This window comes from Corapipo altera, unplaced genomic scaffold (assembly GCF_003945725.1).
Source record: "Corapipo altera isolate COAL_440 unplaced genomic scaffold, ASM394572v1 62, whole genome shotgun sequence".
Classification (NCBI taxonomy): Eukaryota; Metazoa; Chordata; class Aves; order Passeriformes; family Pipridae; genus Corapipo; species Corapipo altera.
This window is the reverse complement of record NW_020884894.1, coordinates 10,855,365-10,869,424: the sequence shown is the minus strand read 5'-3', so window position 1 is coordinate 10,869,424 and position 14,060 is coordinate 10,855,365. Positions and strand designations below refer to the sequence as shown.

The 14,060-nt window shown below is 47.8% G+C and overlaps 2 protein-coding genes across 8 annotated transcripts in view; one reads left to right on the top strand and one right to left on the bottom strand.

Moving 5' to 3' along the window:
• CNOT1 (CCR4-NOT transcription complex subunit 1) overlaps window positions 1-6,110 on the top strand; it is a 55,587-nt gene extending 49,477 nt beyond the window's left edge. For all 7 annotated transcript variants that reach the window (XM_027646514.1, XM_027646512.1, XM_027646513.1 and 4 more), the window contains exons 42-49: window positions 87-204; window positions 679-780; window positions 1,038-1,211; window positions 2,556-2,705; window positions 3,477-3,657; window positions 4,482-4,614; window positions 4,736-4,870; window positions 5,001-6,110. In XM_027646514.1, the coding sequence (XP_027502315.1) occupies window positions 87-204; window positions 679-780; window positions 1,038-1,211; window positions 2,556-2,705; window positions 3,477-3,657; window positions 4,482-4,614; window positions 4,736-4,870; window positions 5,001-5,079 (1,072 nt within the window). In that variant the 3' untranslated portion in view covers window positions 5,080-6,110. The remainder of the gene's footprint in view (window positions 1-86; window positions 205-678; window positions 781-1,037; window positions 1,212-2,555; window positions 2,706-3,476; window positions 3,658-4,481; window positions 4,615-4,735; window positions 4,871-5,000) is intronic.
• Window positions 6,111-7,972: 1,862 nt separating this feature from the next.
• Window positions 7,973-13,697, bottom strand: SETD6 (SET domain containing 6, protein lysine methyltransferase). Its single transcript, XM_027646628.1, has 9 exons — window positions 13,620-13,697; window positions 13,427-13,525; window positions 13,197-13,341; window positions 12,547-12,688; window positions 12,054-12,248; window positions 11,756-11,879; window positions 11,340-11,520; window positions 10,791-10,933; window positions 7,973-10,294 (listed from the first exon to the last, which is right to left on the bottom strand). Exons 1-9 carry the CDS (start codon window positions 13,644-13,646, stop codon window positions 9,983-9,985), a joined length of 1,368 nt encoding a protein of 455 aa, XP_027502429.1. The 5' UTR covers window positions 13,647-13,697; the 3' UTR covers window positions 7,973-9,982.
• Window positions 13,698-14,060: the final 363 nt, after the last annotated feature.

The window sequence follows — 14,060 nt, the reverse complement described above, 5'->3', positions numbered from 1 at the left end:
TTAGGGCTGTGTATGTTTTTCCCTCAATGTTATGAAAAGCAGTCTTATTGCTGTGCACTTCTAACCTGCTCTAACTTTTCTTTCAGTAACACATTTCACATCCTGAGGCCTACAAAAGCTCCAGGTTTTGTTTATGCCTGGCTGGAACTGATCTCCCATCGGATATTTATTGCAAGAATGCTGGCACATACACCACAGCAGAAGGTGTGGCTGCAGTTTATCTCTTCTGAATTAAAAAGCTCACACAGATGCTTATCTGGTGTGGTGCTGTTTCACATCTCTTGAAGTGCACTAGTAGCATGGCTGTCCTGTTTTTGTTGTCTTCCATATTCACAGTAACCTAACTGCATGGAGGAGAGTCTGTGTATCAATAACTATGGAACACAGGGTGAATTGAATTTAATGAACATGCCTTTTTTAATGTTCAGAAGAGCTGTAGCCTTCTGGGCTAAATAGTGTCAGCTCAGTATGGCATGTTGAGTGTTCTGGAAACACCCACAGCTCAGTGATGTGCAGCTGAAGCCCTTGAAATGAGCTGTGCTGCACTCAGTACTAGAGCTGGCAGTAGCTAAGCTCTTCCATCCAGGTTTATATAAAGATCCATCTGGTTATAGTTTTGAAGTTAAGGTAACTGCTCTTCATTGCATGTTTCCCACCTGCTGTTTTTTTTCTTGACAGGGTTGGCCTATGTATGCCCAGTTATTGATCGATCTGTTCAAGTACTTGGCTCCTTTCCTTAGAAATGTGGAACTCACCAAACCTATGCAAATCCTTTACAAGGTAAAAAGGTGTCATCTAATAGATGCTACTTCCAGCCAAAGTTGTCTGAAAGTAGAGGTGTTCTGGTAGCAAAATATTATTTGCTGTTACCTTCTGTGTTAGAGTTGAATGCAAATTGGTGTGGGACAGAGGCAAGTGGCCTTCCCAGGTTAATTTCCTCCTGGTCATGTTAACATGACATAGAATGATGTCTCTGCAAGTTTTTGGGCAGTTTCTTCAGCAGTTCCACACCTCATATATTGTATTTTATTTCACAGGGCACTCTGCGTGTGTTGCTGGTCTTGTTGCATGATTTCCCAGAATTTCTTTGTGACTACCACTATGGGTTCTGTGATGTGATCCCACCTAACTGTATTCAGCTAAGGAATCTGATCCTGAGTGCCTTCCCACGGAACATGAGGCTTCCAGACCCCTTCACCCCCAATCTAAAGGTAGAACTTACTTTCAGGAGTTTGATAATTGCTCCAAGTATTCTTCATCCAGTTTTTTTGGCAGAGACTGTGAAATTTTGGGAACAGTTTAAATACTTGATATTGATACTAGAATTAATGCAACCGTTCAAAATTTAAAACTTAAGTGAAACAGCATCTGGCATAACAACAGTTTTTAAAGCAGGTAGGCTTCAATTATATTTTAATTTAGGCTTCAATTATATTTTAATGGTCCCTGTTTGACATGTTCCATGCAGAGTGGGAAACAACCCTTGTCCTGTATGAAGTTTGCTGCAGTTGGAGGCATAAATCTTGCCTCTGTGTGGCTTCGTTGGCAACAGTAGATACTTGGCTTGCTTGCAAGGGCTGTGCAGGTTCAGCCTGAAAGGACAGACTTGTGTTAGGTGAGAACTGCACCAAGAACCTTGTGCTTGCACGGAGAACCAGAGGGCTTGTCTTTCTCCCAAGGGAGACTGACTTGATGGCACCTCTAGATCAGACTGGCACACAGGGTTGGAGCAAGGGCATCTTTATCATGTCACTGAAAAACAGGCTGCTTGAGCAGCCTTTGTGGCTTTGCTGTTTGACAGTTCAGCCAGTAGTTTCTTGTCTCTGTTTTGTTCAGCTCATGCTGGGTTGTGTAGTTTGTGCTCCATGGGATGCTGGATACTGGAGTCCTGGGAACTTATTGTGGAAGAGATGGTGTCCAAGTACTGTGAGACTGTAAATGCTTTTGGATGAGAAACATTTGGAGCCATTTTATCTTGAAAATAATAAGATAAAGCACTGTTCTGAAGCAAGCCTCTTGCATAATGGGGAGAGACTTTGAGAAGTGTTAATGTTACTTAATTATATTTTTGGGTTTATGCCAGTCAACTAATCCTGGACTGATTAGAATCAAACTTCCTCATGCTGCTAAAGCATTGTCCTGTTGTTCTTCCCTGCCTGAGCTGTGCAGGGTGATGGGAGCAAAACTGCAGCACTCAGTAAGTTATCACTGAAGAAGCCTCTTCTTGACTTGTGTGAATGTTTGTACTTTTTTAAACTGCCAGACTGTCCTCAGTGTGGATAGGGAGACCACAAAGCCTGTGACTGAATTTCCCTATGGCCTTCACCCTTGAATTTTTTTATCCTCTCAGTTCCTCCAGACATCATGTAATAAGTTTGCATGTTAGAGATCAAGTTTCTTCTGAGGTCTGCAGGAATCTGCTGTTTGCTTTTCATTTCTGGAAGGAAAAGTGATCAACCCCAGTAGTTAATGTAATGTCATTTACAGATCTACTTTTGCAATTTGTTCCTTTAGAGATTGTTTGTGGCTCAGCTGACTGGGGTTTCTCTCAACAGGTGGACATGCTAAGTGAGATTAATATTGCTCCACGAATACTCACAAATTTCACTGGAGTGATGCCACCTCAGTTCAAGAAAGATTTGGATTCCTATCTCAAAACCCGTTCTCCCGTCACCTTTTTGTCCGACTTGCGCAGCAACCTACAAGTAAGTTTGTGGGGTTTGAGGTTTCTGAGGGTGTTCAGTTTAAATAGCACAGGACAAATGATCTCACTGGCTCAGTCACCCACCACCGCAGGAATTTTGTTGATGTGTTAGTGAACATGTGTTCCAGGCAGCAGAAAAGCCTGTGAAAATGCAGACATCTCTGAATAATTCTTCTGCCACTCCTTAGTAGGATGTTGAAATGTGTTGAAGGCTTTTGGAGTCTGACTAAATTTTGACTCCAAGTAGATTAATTGATATAGAAATAAATGTATCTGCATGCTAATGCTGTAGGGGTAAAAAAAGGTCAAATTAGCTAAAACCCAGCGCAAGGTTGTGGCTAAAACCACATTTCAGACATCACATGGCTTGGCTTGCAGCAGACTTCAGGTCTGAAGTTGGACTTCCTCAGAGAATTGCTTAGGCAGAAACATTCACTTGGTGAGAGGAGGGATGTTTGGGCCTCTGGCACTGCTGCTGAATTCACATTGCCTTACCTGATTTTTTTCTTTTAGGTATGGAGTAAAAAAAAAAAAGTCTGCTGGGTCCGTTAACACTTTGCTGATGCTTCTGAATATATTCAAATATAGTATTATAATAAGCTGTAATACATGCTTCATAATCCATGCTGTATTAGAAAAGGCTAAATGCCAATTTGAATTTGTGGGTGTCCATATAATCCAGAAGAGACTTGGATGCTGTTGTTGTACATTCTGTACCTTCAAGTGCTGAAGGAATATAGATTGTTCATGGTTTTCCTGTCTTTGTTGTTAGGTATCAAATGAACCCGGCAACCGCTACAACATCCAGCTGATTAATGCACTGGTGCTCTACGTAGGTACTCAAGCTATTGCACACATCCATAACAAAGGCAGCACGCCCTCCATGAGCACCATCACCCACTCAGCTCACATGGACATCTTCCAGAATTTGGCAGTAGACCTGGACACTGAAGGTGAGCTGGGAGCACTGCAGTTCATGCTGTGTCACATTTACAGCAAGTGGGCCCCTCGCTTTAAAAAGGACATTGAGGTGCTGGAGTGTGCCCAGCAAAGGGCAACAAGGCTCATGGAAGGTCTAGAAATCATGTCTTGTGAGGAGCAGCTGAGGCACCTGGGTTTGTTTAGTCTCAGAGAGGAGGCTTTGGGGGGCCTCATCACCCCTCTACCTCAGAGGGGGTTTTAGTGAGATGGGGATCAGTCTTTTCTACTGTGCCTGCAGTGAGAGGACAAGAGGAAACAGCCCTTAGCTGAGGGAGGGGAGGTTCAGATTAGATATTAGAAAAAGTATTGTCACTGTTAGGGCAGTCAGGCATTGGAATAGGTTGCCCAAGGGAGGTCATGGAGTCACCATCCCACGGGGTGTTAAGAGGTGTCTGATCTGGCACTGGGTGATGTGGTTTAGGGGTTACAGTGGGAGTGCTGGGTTGACAGTGGGGCTTGATCTTAAAGGTCTGTTCCAGCCTCAGTGATTCTATGATTTCATGTAGCTGCTAGTGAATTCACAGTAAGGAATGCTATGTTAGAACAGTAAACTGAATACAGGAGCAATGTTATAACCAAAAGTTCAAAGTATTCAAGGGACTTAGAAATGCATTTAATGGAGAAGAATTGAGTTCTTACTGTCTTACTACCCCATCAGCCTGAGCTGATACAGTTTTTACATATCTTCAGTTAGCTTTGTTCCTTGTACCTCCATAAGACAGGCTCACAAATGTTATCTCAAGCACTGTTAGTGGCTTCTTTTACTCCTTTTTGGCTGTGTGTTCCTCTCCCGCAGGCCGGTACCTCTTCCTGAACGCCATTGCCAACCAGCTGCGATACCCCAACAGCCACACCCACTACTTCAGCTGCACCATGCTCTACCTGTTTGCAGAGGCCAACACTGAGGCTATCCAGGAGCAGATCACCAGGTGAGAGGGGAGGTGTTTCACTTGCCAACATATCCGCTTTTTGCTTTTCTTCCTTCTTTCGGGTCCTTCTTCCCAGTCCGGGTCTTTGAGCTCCAACTGTTTCTTTACTTTTGGATTTCAGGGTTCTCTTGGAACGACTGATTGTAAATAGGCCTCATCCCTGGGGTCTCCTTATTACTTTCATTGAGCTGATAAAAAACCCAGCGTTTAAGTTCTGGAACCATGAGTTTGTTCACTGCGCTCCAGAAATTGAGAAGTGAGTATGACTTTAACCACAGAATCATTAAAATGGGTAGAGCTGAAGCAGTTGCACCTTGAGTTTTTGGTGCTGTCACAGCAGAAAGGACCATTTGCTGCCACTACCACTGCTTTGCTTCCTTGTGCAGGTTGTTCCAGTCGGTTGCACAGTGCTGCATGGGGCAGAAGCAGGCCCAGCAAGTCATGGAAGGGACTGGTGCCAGTTAGACGAGCTGCATCCTGCATTCTAAGCGTGCCAGCCTGGAGGTCCTGTCCCATCAACTGACTGAAGACTCTGTAAGGCTCCTCCTGACCTTCCCAGCCCCCTCGATTGGGTAGAACACGACAGACCCTGGGTGAAAGTCTTATGTGGGCATGTTCCAAAGTTTGAGACAAATTTTTTGACTTTTGGCCAAAATTCAGAAGATGCTGTGAATATCATTTTAAACTAGTGTAAATACAAGGAACAGAAACATTTTGTCTGGACTTTTGGGTTTGTGCAAATTGTGTAAAAGGCAGGTGGGCAACTGGTGCCTGTCCAGCTTGTAATAAAGGGGCAGCTGCTGATGCCAAGCACTTGTCTGGGGCAGACCTCCTTGTCCTGACATTCCCAGACTCCCAAAGAATATTGAAAAGCCAGTTATAATAAGTAACTTATTTTTCTTTATGTGGATGGGGGACCTTTCAATCACTAAGTTGTTAAAAAAAAAAAGGTGGATGTGTTTGGAATATGGGAATTATATGGAGTATGGGAGGGGTGAGGGAGGGGTTAAGGTTCAGTGTTGCTTTCCCCTCACCCTCATCAGATGCTGATAGACAGCAAGTGGAGTGGCAGTCAGAGAATGCCTCCTTCCTGTTGGATAAAAAACAGGCCCTTCAGGTGAGGGTCAGCTGTTTTCAGTAAATAAACCAGAGACCAGGCCTATAGCTTCTTTATTTTTGTTCTTTTTTTTTTTTTTTGACAGTTGTAAATTTTGAAAGATGAGGGGTTCAATCTAGACCTTTTCCCATCCCTACCCTGTGACCACACATACAAGTTTAAGTTTGTAAAAAAAAAATTAGAAAAAAAAAAAAAAAGGAAAAAGAATAAAAACAAAAACCCAAAGGACCAATACAGCCCATTTTGTAAGGATTTTCAATGTTTTGTAAAGTATTGGTCCATGTGTTGTATTTTGTAGCCTTTCTAGTTCTTGGGCTTTAGTTCTCCCACTCTTGTATGTATGCATACTGTAGTTACACATTAAAAGTCATGACATGCAGCACGTGCCACTCTGCTTATTCTCTCCAGTTCCATCCTGGCTAGTTGGTGTCTTTCAAAGTCTGTTCCACCCATCCAAAACCTGCAATTTTCCAGTGTGTTTTGGGCACTGCCTCTTGAAAGCAACTGGGTTTGTTTCTCTAGTGTGAGGTCAGTGGGGAGATGGAATGTCTAGACAGGGCCTTGCTTTGAAGTGCAAAAGAAAGGAGAGTTCTGTGGAAATAGAAATGTCTTAGTTGCAGCTTCATGAGCAGTTTGTCTCAGACAGAAGACTGCAGTGGAGGGGTACTGAGTGTAGAGAGCACATCAGCTTCATTTCTAGTGCCTTCCACCCTGCTGTGGTTCTCCCTGCAGCCCAAGGCTGGGCTTGGCTGTGGGAAGGGTAGGCAGCTCCAGTGTTGCTAATGCTGCACAATCCCTTAGCCTGTGCCTTACAGCCTGGCAGATGCTGGGGAAATAGGGCTCCACTGCTTTCTTTTTTCATAACATTACTAGTTTGTTAAACCTAGTTGGCTGCTGTGGTGTGGGCAGAGAGGAGGTCAGGATTTTCTGATCACGTTTAAGGGGTTCTGTATCAGGCTCTGCATTTCCTGCATGGAGCAAAACCCAGCTCCAAGGGGCCACTGAGCCAACTGTGCCAGTGGACAGCAGCTCACAGGGAATTCTCTACCTGTTTCTGTTCTGGGCAATCTTTTTCAGTCACATGTGTGTCAAGGACTAGGCTGTGGGCACGTCCTACAATTCCCTGGTGTTTCTATGGCAGCTCACCAGTTGTGCTGAAACTTTTGAAGTTGGAATTTTTTTGGTTCTGCTGTTGCAACTTCAGCTTAGTCCTCTTGTGGGGGTTAGGATACAGAGAATTACCAGCAACCAGTTTTTCTTTATCTGGTCCAGATGCCATGGGATTTTTTTCCTTCCATTTGACTGTAGCAAAACCATCTGCAGAGCTTATTGCCTTGTCCTGATGGCTCAGATGTGTCTCTGGTTCTGTACTAATGCTGCTGTACAAGGCTGGTGTTGCAGAGACTGGAAGGTGGACAAGACTCAGCCAAGATCCCAGTAACACAAGTTGGGCTGGTAGGATGGAGGCCACTGCACTCACATCCTCCCTGTGTTGCTGAATTTTAGGAACTCTCTGAACACGGACAAAGAGTCAGGTTTAGAAAAGAGACATTGTTTATTCTGCACAGGGTGCAAGGTGGAAGTTTTTCCACAAATCAAGCACACCAAGGAATAAAAAAGTGAGAGAATTTAGGCATCAAAGTTTACATAAACCCACCTAATACAGTTACCTCCTACCTAATGCAGAGTCATTTAGCTTGTGCAACCCTTATGCAGTCCTTGTTACTGTGCCTGTGGAGACCTTTTCAGAGGTCTCTGGTGGTTGTTTGGGGAGCTGTCCCCGACTCAGTTTCAAGCAAAGTTCAGCTCAGGCTGCACAGAACCCAAGGTTTAGTGCCAGAGGTGATCTGCAGCTGCAGCTCCATGTCTTCTGAACAACTGCCAAGCAGGGCATAAAATACCAAAGCTTTCCATAAGGATAAAGCAACACCCGTTTAACACACCTGATAACATCTCTTTGTATTCAAAAGAGGGGTTAAAGGTGAGAATAATACCATCAGCTTCCATCTGCAACAGAGATCAAAGGAAGGGACAGAGAATTCTACTTAAAGATATAAAGAATTCTGCTTGAAGATATCAGTTCCCTCCCTTGGAAGCTTTTGAAATATTTTATTAAACACTTGCACATTCTTTTGGCTACTATTGTTCCCAATTATATTTAAATCTTGGAGGTAGGTGTTTCATGATTCTCCACATTTTGATATACAATCCCAGCACTGAAATAAAAAGCAGACAGGTTAGTTTTAAAGACAATTATGAGATCTACCATTTTATTAAAAATTCCTGGTGCTGTTGGAGCCCATCCAAATAAAATATTCCACCAATGGTGATTTCTATCTTTCTTCACTCTTTCCATTACCTGATGGATTTCTTTGGTGTCATGATAGACAGTAATCAGTCTTTCTACTACTCTGTTTAGCTTCTTTTAACAGCCTTTGCAAATGTTTATGTTGTAGCAATTTCTTTACTAGCATAAGGCTTATACCCACAGAGGTGAGTTCTATAGTTAATTAAGCTATAATTTGTTTTTAATAGTTGGAAGGAGGTTAGTGGGGCTGAATAGTTAAAAATCACAGCCTCTGATTTGGGTTTACAAACACAAAAATTAGAGTGTGATTTAATTGATTATCCATTTCTGTGTATTCCCAAGGAATACTAAAGCATACACTCCCTTTAGCTATGTATACAAATACTGGTTTTACATTAATCTCTGGCTGAATTTCAAAATTACAGATATTCTGTTCCATATCTAGGCAGGTATCTTGAGTTCAGTTCTATTTCCCTCCCAGACAGACTCTTGTTCTTGTGCTACACAGGTGCTGACATTTGTCATCTGTTCCTTTCTCTGTTCTGTTGGATGCACTGTGGTTCCATTACTGATCATGCCTAGAGCAATAACAGGATGAATATCATAGTCTTTAGTTTAAAGTATAGTCAATATTAAATAGTATTTGTTGTTTCCCTACCTCCTTAATTACGTGTGGGTTGGTTTCCCAGGCTTGAGGGGGGGTTTGGGAGGTGTTAAAGGTTTTCCTTTTACCTTTACTTGTATCCAATGGCCTTCTGCTACTACCTCATCTCCTATGGCTCAGCAGTGATATTTACCTTCCTGCTCCTCCTTATGCATCAAAGGAAATTCTAGAGAGTATGTATTGTTGGATTCCCATCTAGCTGCAACATTAATTAACAATTTCAGTTCTCTTCCATCCTTGTTAAACCATTGTACAATTGATTTCTTGTTACAGTATTTGACTGGACAAGAAAGAACAAAAGGATTATCTATGTGAGTTTCCTATTCAGAAGGATTAAGGCAATTCAGGAAAACATGTCACAGTAAGGGGGCTTAATCAATGTAAAATTATACCAACATTATACCAAGTTTGACATCTGACACTGTCTCAACAGTCCTGGTTTGTGCAATTGTGTTTGTGTAAAACAATTACTGCAATTAGAAATGCTACTACCTCTTGAGGGCATTCAAGTTCTGTGTAAGACAGGCTTTCCTCCCAGGTACAGTTCATTAAGTTACTTAATTTTTTTTAGTCCCAAAGATCCAGAGGGGGTGGCTTCTCACTTATCTAGTCCTGTAGTTTTCTCCCCTCATAAATGGTGGTTCCAGGGCTCTAGTCCTTGAAGTTTCAGAGCCATGTGTTGGGAGGAGAACCTGCTACGGTCCTTTCCATGTTCCTGTAGTGTCCCATCATTCCACAGTCTCACACAGACCCAATCTCCTGCCTGGAATTTGTGAACAGGAAGGTCCAATCCAATCCAATCGGATTTCTGTGTTGAGGGGTTTAGTGTTGTCAGCAGCTCCAGCTGCCAGATGTTTACTCTGAGCCTCTGCAGTAAGAGCTGCCAGTTGGATTTCTGCCCTCTTAATCTGGACAAGGAGCTGCTCTTGCCTTAAATTTCTGATGCTGAATTAAGGAACCCACTTGCTGTTCTGACAGTGTATGCCTGCCTTCCTAAAACAGCTGCTGGGAGGTCTGGGGTTTCTTAAAGGCCTCTGGAAGAAGGTGATATTTGTGCTAAAGAGCTCTCACTGTACAATAATGCCACTCAAAATCCCTTCAGTGCTGTTAAGATACTTCTTTATGTAGAGGTAGCTCAAAAGCCACATGCCATATAAGGGACAAGTGGGCCTATAGTCAATCTTGCCATCTGTCCTCCCTGCTGCAGGACTGATGTCCAGAGGCTGCCCTTCCCCTCGGATCAGTCCTGGGCAGGTCCTGTCCAGGGGCAGTGAGGTTTCTATTGTACCAGCTCCAGCAGCTGATGCAAGATCCTTTTCTGTCCGTAGCGCACGTGCAGAGCCTGCTGCTCCCTTCGACTCAGTTTCTCATAAGCCTCCTTGTTATCTAGCAAGTCCTGCTCTGCTTTCAGGTCTGACCTGTAGGACTCCAGGGTCAGCAGCACACTGTCATAAAGGAGCTTCTTGCATGGGGTTTTTAATCTGGAGAGAGCCTCGTTGGAAAGGGTAGAGTTTTCCTCTTCCTCACTGTCATCTTCCCAGCCATCTTGTTCCTTATACTCCTTGAATTCTTCTTCTGACATGCACAGCACCTGTAATGACCCAGGCAAAGGGACAAGTCACTGGCAGTGTGAGCACATCAGGCTTTCTCCTCTGTGGAAGAGAAGAGCCACGTGGAGCAGGCGAGTTATTCCTCAGCCACACTAAAGGTTAACAGACTGAAACTGGCTTGGATCCCTAATTGCAGGCAACTTGTGTGTTAGAAGAACATTCAAATAGAAAACCTGGACATCTCAGCTGTCACCTATGAAGTTTTGAAAGCTCCCTAGAACAGCAGTGGCCATGGAGCGAGCTGTTCAAAACAGGTAGGAGTACAGATGGGTGGCTGGTTGAGGAGAGGAAGATGTTTTAACAGCACCTGGGAGCTGGACAGCCACAGCCCCTGCCACTGTTCATGCAGGAGTGTTGATACCAAACTGCCTTCCCGTGCTTGTCCCCTCCACCGAGCCCTTCTGCACTGCTGGTTAGCCCAGCTGCACTCTGGGCTCTCCTTGCGTAGCTCTCTCCCCCCTCCCTGGCTGTGCTCACCTTCAGGGTCACGGACAGCTCTTCCTCTGTCAGCACCTCATCCCAGCCAAGCACAAAGGCACCTTCCTCGCCCACCATCTCCAGCTGGCACAAGAAGTCCCACTGCTCTGAGACCAGCTGCTGCTGCGCTTCGCTCCTGGCACCTGTTTGAAGACAGCAGAGCTGCAACCCCAGCGGGGCAGGGGGCGAGCGGAGAAGGGCAAACAGGAGGCAGAAAACAAGGCGTGGCCCCAGCACCTGAAATGCTGTGGATCAGGCGTTATTTTTCGTGTCGCTCTCGATCCCTGCTCCGTTACATCCCTGTGTTCCCGGATCCCTGCTCCGTTACATCCCTGTGTTCCCGGATCCCTGCCCCTTTACATCCCTGTGTACCCGGATCCCTGCTCCGTTACATCCCTGTGTTCCCGGATCCCTGCTCCGTTACATCCCTGTGTACCCAGATCCCTGCTCCGTTCCATCCCTGTGTTCCCAGATCCCTGCTCCGTTCCATCCCTGTGTTGCCGGCTCCCTGCCCCGTCCCCTCCCGGGGTGCCCGCGGGTGGCACTCACGCCGCAGCGCCGCCGCGCGCACCGTCACCATCTGGATGTCGGCGGTGTCGTGGGTGTTGCCGGGGTAGGGCTCGGCGAAGCCGTACATGTGCAGCAGCTGCCAGTTGGCCATCTGCCCGTAGGTGTTGAAGATCTCCTGGCCCTTCCCCACGGGCTGCGTGGTCACCATTCGCAAGCAGTGCTGCAGGCAGGGAGAGGGAGCTCAGAGCTGTGCTGCTCTGACGGGGAAACACCGGGTTTGAGAGCAGCTCAGATGACCCCAAGCTCTCACTGACCAACTCCAAGCATGCAGCAGGGCTTCATATTAACAAGATCCAGGCCAGACTCGCTGCCCAGGGATGTGTCTCCATTCCCAAAGGCCTCACGAAAGGGGAGCCAGGCTGTGACAATGCCTGGCACAGCAGCTTTGCACTCACAGGAGAGTACTCCAGGTTGGCGTTGTGGTTGGCCACATGATTCAAAATATCTGCTACGGGCACCATCATGGGAGGATTGGGCCCCTTCTCATCTTCATCTTCCTCCTCCAAAGGTTCCTGAAAGCTAGAAAGAAGGGAGATGAAGACAAGCCTGTGGTTCACGTGGCAGCACAGGGCAAGCTTCAACTTATACTTACATTCTCATGCAACCACAACCTTTTAGTAACAGCCTCTAATTGTTCCTATGATCCTGCTCCTTGTCCTTACTCCCTGTCAGAGCAGAGCCCTCACTTCTCACCTGTAGGCCATGACAAATGCCACCAGCTCCTTATACAATTCCAGAGTATGCAGCTTGGGGTCAAAGACATCAGGGTGGGACTCCATGAAAGGGAGGATGATGGAGCTGTACTCCAGGTGGATGTTAGCTAGATCCTTGTCCACGGCTTCTGGAATGCCTGTGCCTTGCAGGAGCCTTGTTCGCTCTTCTTCAGGCCTGATGCAAGAAAAACAGAGGTTCTGCCTCAAGGAGAAGAGTCTACAGACTGCTTCCTCCTTCAAAATCTCAGCTTCCCCCTGCTCTGCAGATCCCTGTTCTCTGGCTGTGCCTGTACCATAACTCCAAGAGAGTCCCTCAGGCTCCTGCCAGTGCCAGCACAGGGCTGGAACAGAAGGCTGGAGTTGCCCAGTAGGACCAGATCCATGCCCAGGACCCTGCTCAGCAGCCCCTGGGCTGTGTCTGCCTCCAGCTGCCAGCCTGGGCCTCCCCCCAGCCCTGCCAGGTTTCACCTTACCAGAACATGGGGTGATCCAGGCTCCGGAAATCCTGCCAGAGGGAGAAATAGGGCTGCCACTGGGAGCTGCTGGCTGTGTACTCGTGCAGCAGGGCCAGCAGGAGAGGGACCCACCCGGACTGGCTCTGCAGGGACTCCTGGGCTGAAGAACCAGACACGGTGGAGAAAATGTAAGTTGATCTTGAGGTGTTTCTTTCCTCAAAGAACCAAAGCCTGACACCACAAGCCTCAGTCCCACCCTCACCCCGGAGGCAGGAGTTCTGCTTGTACTCTGCTTTGTCTTGGTTTGTCCTGAGCTGAACCACAAGCTGCTGCTCTGCAGCTCTCCCAGACCCTACTGCCTTGCCATCCTCAGCCTGAGCCTGTGGGTGCCTTCAGAAACCAAGGAACTGTTCTTTTCCCTACAAGGGCCTGTCCTGGGCCTCCAGGGAAATGTAAGTGACATGAGCCTGTCACTTGGAAGTTGGAGATATTGGACTATTGGGCTTTTCTCCCTGCCCGGCAGAGCTCCACGGGAGTTCCTTTAGGGAACCTTCCTGGCTGGTATCTAACAACCCTCCAGCAGGAACGTCCCCAAGGTTTTATCCCAGACCCATTAATTCCTTTAAAAAGCAAAGCAAACTCGAGTGCCACGAGAAGCTTGCGCTCACCTTCCTCCAGGAGGGTGTGGATGGAGGTGGTGTGCTGGGACAGCAGCGCTGTGCGAGGGATGGTGAACAGGACCTCTCCCGCCTCCAGCTCCTCGGCGGCCAACAGGCCGTACCCCGCCACCGCGCCCTCCCTGCTCAGGCGCACCTGGGCCGGGAGCGGAGCGGTGACGGGCGGGCCGGAGACACCGGAGCGGCCCGGGGGAGGCCCGGCCCGGCCCGCACTGCCTCACCTTGGGGCTGAGCTCCACCCCGGCCCGCCCGCACCACGCCAGGAACGCGGAGAGGGGGTCGGCGCTGCCCTTCCCCCCGGAGCCGCTCCCGGCCGCCGCCTGCGGATGGAAACACGGCGTGAAGAGGAAGGAGCCGCGGAGCCGATCGCAGAGCCCCGGTAAGGGCCGGGGTCTCCCCCGGTGCCCCCCGTACCTTGAACCTCTTGGGCGCCGACGCCATCACGGGGCCCACACGTGGTTCCGCACCACGTGGTGCCGCTGGGCCCTTCCGGGTGTGGGGTGGCTCCGCCCCCCCCGCGGGGCTGACGGTGTCCGCTGAGGGACAGAAAGGGCCGGGGGAGCGGCCGCGGAAACGCGCCCGGCAGCCTGAGGGGTTCGGGCGTTTCTGTGCGGGCTCTGGGGTGGTCGTAGAACCTCTTGTGGGGTCACGGGGCCTCCGAGCACCCTCTGAAGGGTCTGAGGTCCTTGTGGTGCCTCTCGGTGGGATTCAGGGACCACCACATGTCTGTCTGCGGTGTCTGGGGGCGTTGTGGGGGTCTCTCTGAGGGGCTCCTCAGGTCTCTCCCCGCATTCTCCCGCCTCCATCCCACCCCGGGGCTCTCCCCCAATGCGCGGGTGTTCCCACCCCGGGGGG